The following is a 12,051-nucleotide window of genomic DNA, read 5'->3' as shown; positions in this document are numbered from 1 at the left end:
GTCCTACCTGCCTATCTCCTTTCCCACCTATCCACTCCACCCTCTCCTCCCTGACCTATCACCTTCATCCCCTCCTCCACTCACCCATTGTACTCTATGCTACTTTCTCCCCACCCCCACCCTCCTCTAGCTTATCTCTCCACGCTTCAGGCTCACTGCCTTTATTCCTGATGAAGGGCTTTTGCCTGAAACATCGATTTTGAAGCTACTAGGATGCTGCCTGAACTGCTGTGCTCTTCCAGCACCACCAATCCAGAATGTAGCATTAACAACCAGCTCTAACAATCAGCGATCTCCACTGATTCTATGTCCTCCAATACTAATGCACAAAGTCAACCTCTGTCAAAAGATCACTTTATGGTCATCGACTCAAATCTCTCTCACTGGCTGCTGTGTGAAGCTGAGTCAAACTGCAAGCAAATTCCAAATTCTCTTTGGCCCAAAAGTCGGCATGGTATTCATTGTTTCTGCCCATTGCCATTTCTACTTCAAAGCCTACTTTCTTTTAAAGTTAAAAATCACAGAACACCAGGTTATCGTCCAACAGGTTTATTTGGAACCACTAGCTTTCAGAGCACTGCTCCTTCATCAGGTGGTTGTGGAGAATAAGATTGTAAGACACAGAATTTATAACAAAGGTTTACAGTGTGACATCACTGGACTATAAACTGGTGTTGCGTGAATTTTAACTTTGTACACCCCAGTTCATTGACCCTTCTTCAGAGGTTGCGAAGAAGAGTCATTTAGTCATACAGCACGGAAACAGACCCTTCAGTCCAATTTCCCCACGTCAACCAGATATCCTAAATTAATCTAGCCCCATTTTCCAGCATTTGGCCCATACCCCTTGAAACCCTTCCTATTCATGCACCAATTTTGATGCCTTTTAAATGTTATAATTGTACCGGCCTCCACCATCTTCTCTGGCAGCATGTTCCACACAGTCACCATCCTGTGTGAAAAAAGGTGCCCTTCAGGTCCCTTTTAACTCTTTCCTCTCTTATCATACACCTATGTCCTCTAGTTTTGGACTCCCTAACCCTGGGGAAAAGGCCTATCCATGCCCATCATGATTTGATAAACCTCTATAAAAAGGTCAGTGGGCCAGAAAAGTTAACTCTACAGATCCTGTCAGATTTGCTGAGTCTCACCAGCAATTTCTGCTTTTATTTCAGATTTTCAGCATATGTAGTTCTTTGTTTTATAAAAACGTACAAGTTGTAGTGTGGTCTGTAATCTTGGCTGAAAATGTGTTGCTGGAAAAGCGCAGCAGGTCAGGCAGCACCCAAGGAGCAGGAGAATCGACGTTTCGGGCACGAGCCCGTCTTCAGGAATGATTCCTGAAGAAGGGCTCATGCCCGAAACATCAATTCTCCTGCTCCTTGGATGCTGCCTGACCTGCTGCGCTTTTCCAGCAACACATTTTCAGCTCTGATCTCCAGCATCTACAGTCCTCACTTTCTCTTCTGTAATCTTGGCACAACCAAAAGTGATCTAGGTTAAGATTTGTATTACCATTTTATACAACTTTCATTCTCTTAAGCTGTCTCCAAGCTAACATTGACATTAGAGCAGCTGTAGTATTCTGTGGTTAAGTCTTTCAGCCAAAGATTTTTGGGGTAATCTAAGATGGCGGTAATCTAAATAGATCAGCCTTGCTGAGCTCTGCATCCCAACCCAACGTAGTAATATTTTTTCACCCCCCACTTTAGTTTTATTGGAAAAAAAATTATTATTAAATGGTAAAACAACCGTTTAAATCCTTTTACGAGCATGCAAGAACGACTAAGGGGAAGCAAATGGCCAAGCTTCAATACTCGGGACACTCGAAAACAGCAGGTGGACCCGGGTCTGCAACTAGGGAAGCAGCTGTAGCTCCCTCTGCAGCTGTGAAAGAAATGCATGCGCAGAACATCATGGAGGAACTCGGAGCAACCTGATAGCTGGTCCAGGAGATGAGGGAAGAGACTCGTAATCAACTGGGGTCCATTTCAACCATGCTGCAAAAGCAAGAGAAGGAGCTGGAAGGGCTCGGGAAGCAAGATGAAGAAATTGAGCAGCGGACCACGACATCGGAGACCGAGGTTGAGTCCTCGCCGGGGCGAATCCATGACTTTGAGAAATAGGTTCAGGCCCTAACTGAGAAAGTTGATTACCTGGAAAATAGAGGTAGGAGGAAAAATATCCTGGACATTGGCTTGCCACAGGGAGTAGAAGGTGGGCAGCCAGCAAGCTTTTTTTGAAGACTTGTTGTCGCAATTTCTTGATTGGGATGCCGAGGACAGACCAGGTGAAGGTAAACAGAGCTCACCGGGTTGCGTGCACAAATCCAGTCAGGGTCAGTAATCCCGTCTGGTTCTGATATGATTTCAACGCTACAGGGACAAGCAGACTGTCATGGAAACTTCCAGAAGGTTGAGGAGAGATCCACAGGCCCTGACCTATTGGGGAATTAAGATAACGTTTTTCCAGAACTTTTCTGCGGCAGTAACCATAAAAGGAAATCGTTTGATGAGATTACAAAAACGTTCAAGGACCTCGGTATTAATATTCAATGAGATACACAGCGGTGCTTCGTATTTACTTACGGTGCAGTCATTTCATTCCTTGGAGCAAGCCAAAACCTTCTTGGACACTTTAAAATAATGTAGATGTGTTTATGGACATGGACAACGGTGTCTGGGATTTTTATTTTTGTCTTGCTTTTATTTCTTATACTTTCACTCTTCTCCCAAAGAAGCTGTTGTTAATGTTTTTTTTCCTCTCCGAGCTGGAGTGGTATTGATATATTGTGGGGGGCGGGCAGAGTGCTCACTGTTTTGTTATACCTTTTGTGTTTACAATGTCCTTTGTTTGGTCTCTTCCATTGCTTGGGTTTGAGGTGTGGCTCAAACTGGAAGGGGGGATGGAAGTACGTGTGGGAAATGTAAGCGTCCTCTGTAGGCTGGGTGTAGATTACTCCATTTTGTGTTTTGTAATTAATTTTTTGGGTTTTTTTTGTAAATAGACTCCTTTTGAGTATGCTCAGTGCATTGTAAGACAAATGCTTCCTCTCAGCAGGTCAACGGTAATTGTAAAGGATCATAGTTAGCAGCATTCTTAAATGGTGCACCTGGAATAGCAGAGGGATTCATTTGCCAGTTAAAAGAAAAAAGGTCTTGTCGAGCCTTAGAAAGAAGATGGTGGATGTTTCCCTGTTACAGGAGAAAGTGAGGACTGCAGATGCTGGAGATCAGAGCTGAAAAATGTGTTGCTGGAAAAGCGCAGCAGGTCTGGCAGCATCCAAGGAGCAGGAGAATTGACATTTCGGGCATAAGCCCTTCAACTGTTACAGGAGACTCATCTTAATGACAAGGAACACGAAGATACAGCAGGGTGGGTTTGATCGTGTGTTATTCTCATCTTTTATTACTGGTAGCATAGGAGTGGCAATACTCATCCGGAAGGGTCTCCCATTTAATTTAATAGATTGTGTTAAAGTATGGTCAGTTTGTTATTCTTAAGGCCCCCATACATGGCGAGGAATATGTCTACTGCCCTCCAGCCCACCCTCTTAAATTTCTGACTGATGCACTAAGCTGATGGCCTTGGCATCGTGGCATGTTAGTATAGGGGTTGGGGGGGAGGGGAAACGGACTTTAATTGTCTTATGGTTCCTGTGCTGGATAGAATGCCCAAAGGCCCCCCCCCCCAAAGCTTTGTTCACAATCTAAGTCATTGGGCAACCTACATGTAGAACTGGAGTTGGTAGACATTTGGAGATGTTACACCCTACAGGCAGAGATTTTACATTCTTTTCCAATCCTCATTAAATGTCACACAAGGATTGATCATTTCCTAGCTCCCACAGCTTTTTTAGATTTGATGATATCCTGTTCAATTGGGAATAGTTACATCTCTGATCATGCAGTGGTGTATTTAATGTTTAAGATTAAGGGTGATGCAACGGGCTCACAGTACTGGCAAATGGGTCAGCAAGTTTGTAGACAATTCTCTAGGGAATTTGAAGTTTTTTTGGCCACCAACTCAGATCCAGCTCGTAATCCTTCCACTGTTCGCCTACGCTGGAGGGATAAATATCTCATACACTGCCAGCCAGAAGCAGCAGAGGGAGAGCAGTAATGTCTGCTTGAGGCATGACTGAAGGCAGCTGAAATGGTATATTGCAGTAGACAGCGGATCACAGCTCTCTGATCCACCTTAAATTCCTTGCTAACGCATACAGCAAGAAAGGAACTTTCCTTTGCAAAGCATAGGCTGTTTGGGTCTGGGGATAGGCTGGGTAAATACTTGGCATATTTGGTCAGGAAGAAGAATGCCTCCCAGTCTATTAGTTCTATTAGGAAAGGGAATGGGACTCTTACTTACGATGCTAAAAAGATCAATGAGGTGTTTCAGAGGTTTATTCTGAACTTTACCAGTCTGAATGCTGTGAGGACAGATGAGATAAAATGGAGTCTTTTTTTTAGGAATATGGATCTTCCTGTTGTGTGTGCTGAATTGGCATCTCTCCCTAGTGCTCCGTTAACAACCCAAGAGATACAGGAGGCGGTGAGGCAACTTCAAAGTGGGAAGGCGCCTGGCCCCTATGGTTTGCCCAGTGAGTTTTATGAAGAATTTGTAAATATACTGTCAGGACTGATGCTAGACATGTATAATTATTCATTTAGTCAGGACTGCCTCCCACCATCCTTCAGAGAGGCTAATCTCTCTCTTATCCTCAAGAAAGGGAAGACTCCTGGAAGACTGTGCTTCTTACAGACCCATCTCATTTTTAAACTCTGATTCTAAAATTTTATCGAAGACTCTGCACTGAAGTTGAGAAGGTGTTGCCCTCTATTGTTAAGGAGGATCAAACGGACTTTATAAAGGGTCGCAGATATTCTAATAATGTTAGGAGACTGATAACATGATTGAAGTGAGCCAGCAACAGTTGGATCAAGGGTTGGTGGTTTCCTTGGATGCGGAGAAGGCATTTGACCGGATGGAATGGCATCACCTTTTTTATAACTTACAGCAGTTTGGCCTGGATGAAGTATTTACTCGATGGGCAAGGGGACTTTAAAGTGATCGTCTGGCAGCAGTTCTCACGAATGGTATACGGTCTGATAATTTTAACATTGGTAGGGGCAGTCGGCAAGGCTGTCACCTTCTCACCTTTGCTCTTCACATTGGTGATTGAGCCGCTGGCAGAGGCTATTCGTGGGGACCTTAATATAGCTGCCCCAAAAGGTAAGGTCAAAGGTGCAGAAGATCACATTTGGGGATGATGTTCTCATTTTTCTTTCAAACCCAGCAGATTTGGTGCCTCAGTTGATACAATGTATTAATTCATTTGGTTTTTTTTTCATACATTATAAGATCACTTTTTCAAAATCGAAAGCTATGCCTACGTGGGGGTCTTAGGGGAATACCGGATGTTGAGGGTGGGTTCCTCTTTAAGTCGGCACAGGGAGACTTTCCTTATTTGGGCCTCTATGTTACCCCTAGTTTTGATCAGATATTCAGGGCTAATTTTGTTCATTTGTTTGACAAGATTAAACAAGACCTTCAAAGATGGGGCAGGCACTCTTCCAATATGGTTAGGTCGAGTTGCTCTTATTAAAGTGAATGTTCTTCCTCGCTCAGTATATCCTCTGCAGATGCTCCCCTTGCTTTTTCCTAGACAAACGTTTCAGAAATTAAATGGTTTGCTTAGTTCTTTTATTTGGTGCCATAAGCAGCCTCTTATCAAGCTTACAAAATTGCAAATGCCCCAGGGATTGAGAGGAGTGAATCTCCCGGATGTCAGAAGATATCAATTGAGCTCCGTTTATCTTTTGTGAGTGATTGGGCCTGTGTGGACTCGGTATCGATATGGTTGGACATTGTGGCCTCCCAAGCAGTGCCCTCTCATTAACCTGCTGTTCCTGGACAAAATGAGGATTGTTGCGGAACATTACTGCAATCCAATAGTTATTAACACTGTCAAAGCATGGAGGATAATAGGTCAAAAACATCTTTCCCTACTCCCATGCTTGGTATGCCAGGTTTCCGGCTAGGGACAATGGATCTCGGGTTTAAGTCCTGGACAGATAGGATAGTCTTTTGTTCGTGAATTAGTGGTGCTGGAAGAGCACAGCAGTTCAGGCAGCATCCAAGTAGCTTCGAAATCGACATTTCAGGCAAAAGCCCTTCATCAGGAATAAAGGCAGTGAGCCTGAAGCGTGGAGAGATAAGCTAGAGGAGGGTGGGGGTGGGGAGAAAGTAGCATAGAGTACAATGGGTGAGTGGGGGAGGGGATGAAAGTGATAGGTCAGGGAGGAGAGGGTGGAGTGGATAGGTGCAAAAGGAGATAGGCAGGTAGGACAAGTCCGGACCAGTCATGGGGACAGTTACTGAGCTGGAAGTTAGAACTAGGGTGAGGTGGGTGGAAGGGGAAATGAGGAAACTGTTGAAGTCCACATTGATGTTCTGGGGTTGAAGTGTTCTGAGGCGGAAGATGAGGCGTTCTTCCTCCAGGCGTCTGGTGGGGAAGGAGCGGCGGTGAAGGAGGCCCAGGACCTCCATGTCCTCGGCAGAGTGGGAGGGGGAGTTGAAATGTTGGGCCATAGGGCAGTGTGGTCGATTGGTGCGGGTGTCCCGGAGATGTTCCCTAAAGCGCTCTGCTAGGAGGCGCCCAGTTTCCCCAATGTAGAGGAGACCGCATCGGGAGCAACAGATATAATAAATGATATTAGTGGATGTGCAAGTAAAACTTTGATGGATGTGGAAGGCTCCTTTAGGGCCTTGGATAGAGGTGAGGGAGGAGGTGTGGGCGCAGGTTTTACGGTTCCTGCGGTGGCAGGGGAAAGTGCCAGGATTGGAGGGTGGGTTGTTTGGGGTAGTGAACCTGACCAGGTAGTCGCGGAGGGAACGGTCTTTGCGGAAGGCGGAAAGGGGTGGGGAAGGAAATATATCCCTGGTGGTGGGGTCTTTTTGGAGGTGGCGGAAATGTCGGCGGATGATTTGGTTTATGCGAAGGTTGGTAAGGTGGAAGGTGAGCACCAGGGGCATTCTGTCCTTCTTACGGTTGGAGGGGTGGGGTCTGAGGGCGGAGGTGCGGGATGTAGACGAGATGCGTTGGAGGGCATATTTAACCATGTGGGAAGGGAAATTGCGGTCTCTAAAGAGGGAGGCCATCTGGTGTGTTCTGTGGTGGAACTGGTCCTCCTGGGAGCAGATCCGGCGGAGGCGGAGGAATTGGGAATACGGGATGGCATTGTTGCAAGAGGTAGGGTGGGAAGAGGTGTAATCCAGGTAGCTGTGGGAGTCGGTGGGTTTGTAAAAAATGTCAGTGTCAAGTCGGTCGTCATTAATGGAGATGGAGAGGTCCAGGAAGGGGAGGGAGGTGTCAGAGATGGTCCAGATAAATTTAAGGTCAGAGTGGAATGTGTTGGTGAATTGCTCAACCTCCTCGCGGGAGCACGAGGTGGCGCCAATGCAGTCATCAATGTAGCGGAGGAAGAGGTGGGGAGCGGGGCGGGTGTAATTACGGAAGATCAACTGCTCTATGTAGCCAGAGACAGGCATAGCTGGGGCCCATACGTGTGCCCATGGCTACCCCTTTGGTCTGGAGGAAGTGGGAGGATTCAAAGGAGAAATTGTTAAGGGTGAGGACCAGTTCGGCCAAACGAACGGGTGTCAGTGGAAGGGTACTGTTGGGGACATCTGGAGAGGAAAAAGCGGAGGGTTTGGAGGCTCTGGTCATGGCAGATGGAGGTGTACAGGGATTGGATATCCATGGGGAAGATGAGGCGTTGGGGGCCAGGGAAACGGAAGTCTTGGAGGAGGTGGAGTGCGTGGGTGGTGTCTAGAACGTATGTGGGGAGTTCCTGGACTAGGGGGGATAGGACAGTGTTGAGGTAGGTAGAGATGGGTTCAGTGGGGCAGGAGCATGCTGAGACAATGGGTCGGCCAGGGTGGTCAGGCTTGTGGATCTTGAGAAGGAGATAGAACCGGGCAGTGTGGGGTTCCAGGACTATGAGGTTGGAAGAGTGGGTGGGAGATCTCCTGAGGTGATGAGGTTCTGTATCCTGCACCTCCACCCTCAGAACCCACCCCTCCAACCGTAACAAGGACAGAATGCCCCTGGTGCTCACCTTCCACCCTACCAACCTTCGCATAAACCAAATCATCCGCCGACATTTCTGCCACCTCCAAAAAGACCCCACCACCAGGGATATATTTCCTTCCCCACCCCTTTCCGCCTTCCGCAAAGACCGTTCCCTCCACGACTACCTGGTCAGGTTCACGCCCCCAAAACACCCACCCTCCAATCCTGGCACTTTTCCCTGCCACCGCAGGAACTGTAAAACCTGCGCCCACACCTCCTCCCTCACCTCTATCCAAGGCCCTAAAGGAGCCTTCCACATCCATCAAAGTTTTACTTGCACATCCACTAATATCATTTATTGTATCCGTTGCTCCCAATGTGGTCTCCTTTACATTGGGGAGACTGGGCGCCTCCTAGCAGAGTGCTTTAGGGAACATCTCCGGGACACCCACACCAATCAACCACACCGCCCCGTGGCCCAGCATTTCAACTCCCCCTCCCACTCTGCCAAGGACATGGAGGTCCTGGGCCTCCTTCACCGCCGCTCCCTCACCACCAGACGCCTGGAGGAAGAACGTCTCATCTTCTGCCTTGGAAGACTTCAACCCCAAGGCATCAATGTGGACTTCAACAGTTTCCTCATTTCTCCTTCCCCCACCTCACCCTAGTTCTAAACTTCCAGCTCAGTAACTGTCCCCATGACTTGTCCAGACTTGTCCGACCTGCCTATCTCCTTTTCCACCTATCCACTCCACCCTCTCCTCCTTGACCTATCACCTTCATCCCCTCCCCCACTCACCCATTGTACTCTATGCTACTTTCTCCCCACCCCCACCCTCCTCTAGCTTATCTCTCCACGCTTCAGGCTCACTGCCTTTATTCCTGATGAAGGGCTTTTGCCCGAAACGTCGATTTCAAAGCTACTTAGATGCTGCCTGAACTGCTGTGCTCTTCCAGCACCACTAATCCAGAATCTGGTTTTCAGCATCTGCAGTCATTTTACCTCGTCTTTTGTTAGGGTGACCTGTTTGAAGATGAAACAATAATGTCATTTGATCAAATAAATCGTAAGTATGGATTATCGAGCAGAGACCTCTCCCATTTTTTACAGATCAGGGATTTTATCTGAAAAGAGACTACACTTCTGACTGAACGTTATAGATCTGATACGGAAAAGAGGGTGCTTCAGGCTAAGAGCACTCTTTCAGCGAGTACTCTCATTTGTTGGGGAGAGGCTCCTCAGGTGACATTGAGCAATTACAGGCGGTCTGGGAGAGTGGGTTTGAGGTGGAGATCACTCCAGAAACTTGAGAGGACATTTGTGAAAGTACAAGGTAGATTTCAATATGTAATAGGTCCCGTGCTACGCAGTTAAAGATTCTTAATAGGGCTCATCTGGCCCCAGATCGTCTTGCAAAATTTAAGCAGGGAACATCTTCAACGTGCCCCAAATGTAAAATAAATACAGGTACCCTCACTTGTTGTTTGTGGTCCTGCCACAGGCTCCACACATCTTGGAGCGCTGTGGCAGGAGTAATAGAGGGGGTCTTGGGGACCGAAGTCAAGGTGGACCTGATTTCTCTTCTCCTTTAGATGTACATGGGAGAAAGCTTTTTAGCATCCTCACTTTTTGTACAAGGAAGAACATTCTGAAGTGCTGGGTATCTGAGAACCCCCTGGGTCTGTTGAGGTGGCATAAGTTAATTATGGAATACATTCCTTTGGATTTTCTTACAAATATGGTGCATCAGAAAATGGACAATTTTTATAAGACATGGCAGTCTTTTTTGAATTATTTGGAAGCAGATCTGTCCGCCATTTTAATTAGGGCTTTTGTCTAGCCATGGTGGTTTGGTTTAATAACCTAATGTCCTGAGACGAAGAATTTCGAACAAAGGTGGGCTTAATAATTGATACTCTCGAAGGTTGAGAGCTGAGGTCTTGTTATACTGACCGGTGTTATTTATTTATTTATTTACTTATTTAGTTACTGATGTGTAATGAGGGTGGTTGTGAGTTCTTTTGTAGAGTAGTATAGTGGTAGGTTTATTGTTTGTTATTTATTTTTATTATAATGTTATATTTTTATATTTTTGTAATTTTACAATGTTGTAAAGAAAACTTTTTCAATAAAAATATTTTTTAAAAGTGTGATTTTTAAGTGAAACATTTGCTATCAATTAGATCATCGTGCATATCTGGCAAAATAATATTATACAGTTCAAATTCAACTGGTCCTGTGGTTTCCATCACAGTAGGGGCTGAAATAAACATCAAAATCATAGATATACATACAAACACACACGCGCACGCACCATTTTTGATATTGATGTACACCAGCTTACTAACAATACTGAGCCACAATCGTGAAATTCCCACCTAATACCATCATGCAAAGAACTACACCAACTGGGAAAACTAAATCACCTTCACAGGGACAGAGAAGTATAGGCACGCAGTAAACTAGGCATCCATGCCCCTAGAACAAATTCCAAAATTAGTGAGCTACAAATTTACAAAAAAGCCCTATTCACTGTATTATGTCAAAACAAAAGTAAGTTTGTACAACGAATACAGTGTTTACGGCTTTCATGCAGATAGCCAAAAATGACATGACAGATATGGGTTTATACACACAACATTTTACTGAAGTCATTCAAAGGACACATGAAATGCAACCAGTGTCCAAGGGCAAATGCAGACCTTTCACAACACGCAACAAAATTTCCATTGAGGGCTTGACACGGTAATGAAAACGTCTGCCAAAATTTAAACAAAACAACACAATTACAACTCTGTAATTCCGATACAAACTCCTTTTAAAAAATTATTTTCAAAGGACTGACATGCGCAGTAGCATTTGGCCGGCACGTTTTATTTGCTTTCTTTTTAAAATTAAAACGATGTCAGCCTTAAATTCTTCTCTTCTGGAGTGAGGGATTGTAGAATGGGTTAAATGTTTATTTGAAAAACAAAAGAAAGAGAGAGTGAGGTGGGGGAGGGGGGGGATGAGGTTTGAACTTCAGGTCACTGGGAGAACGAGGTCGGGAGGCAGGCCCGAAGCTGCTCGGAGGGTGAGGAACGGATTAAAACAAAAAGCGGAAGATAAATAAATGATTAATTTAGTAAACTTACAGAACTCGGCAACATAATAAGACACGACGTAATTCTCCTCACACCAGTCCAGAGTGGAGGTGGGCTCTCCCCAGAAGCCTGGCCGGTCATAGACGGGCGCCATGTTTGAAGAAGGAGGTGGCGAGGCGGTGGGACTAGGCCCCGTCACCATGGCAACCCTCCCCTTACAGCCTTGGCCCTGCCTTACCTTGACCTTCACACTTCCCAATCTCACCTCAAACTCTCTCCGAAACACTTCTTCCTGATCGGACTTTTCTTTTTAAAAGGATCGACAAAGAGAGATCAATATTTCACCTTTCTTTTTTTTTAAAAAAAAAACTAAAGTACTGCAGAGATCTAATATGTTGTTTTATTAAGGGCAGAGAAGCTTTTATTAAGGACAGACTGGAGAAGGTCTGACAGCCTCAATGGAGGGAGAATTCATGTTTCAAATCCAGTATGACTTCTGCGGAATTGAGAAATAACTTTTCCTTCAGAAGATATATAATCACCCTAGTTTAAACCTCGACCTCTTTAAAAAAAACTCTCCTAAACTAATATGATTCCAGTCACTATTTAGTTGGCAGTAATTCATTGTCATTGCCTTTCACCACATTCCAAATCTTTTGCAATTCCTTTGCTTGACCTTTATTCATATCTGTGCTCGTTCATTTAACTCATTTTTTCCCTCTCTCAAGCATTTTGTTTGTGAAAATGGGACGTTAAAGGTAAAGTCACCATAGTCCTGGAGGACTGCTCTGATATTAGAAAGTGATGACTGGTGGTGGTTTAATCTGGGGATCACCACACCTCACGCAAGGGATAAAGTTGAGAAGGTGGGGCCATCATAGTAACCTCAGTTC

The 12,051-nt window shown here is 45.4% G+C and overlaps 1 protein-coding gene across 1 annotated transcript in view; it reads right to left on the bottom strand.

The window, feature by feature from the left end:
• acer3 (alkaline ceramidase 3) overlaps positions 1–11,357 on the bottom strand; it is a 202,090-nt gene extending 190,733 nt beyond the window's left edge. The window contains exon 1 of the mRNA XM_072576842.1: positions 11,210–11,357. Within this exon, the coding sequence (XP_072432943.1) occupies positions 11,210–11,312 (103 nt within the window). The 5' untranslated portion in view covers positions 11,313–11,357. The remainder of the gene's footprint in view (positions 1–11,209) is intronic.
• Positions 11,358–12,051: the final 694 nt, after the last annotated feature.

Source organism: Chiloscyllium punctatum, chromosome 9, assembly GCF_047496795.1.
Source record: "Chiloscyllium punctatum isolate Juve2018m chromosome 9, sChiPun1.3, whole genome shotgun sequence".
Lineage (NCBI taxonomy): Eukaryota > Metazoa > Chordata > Chondrichthyes > Orectolobiformes > Hemiscylliidae > Chiloscyllium > Chiloscyllium punctatum.
This window is presented reverse-complemented; position numbering and strand designations above follow the sequence as displayed.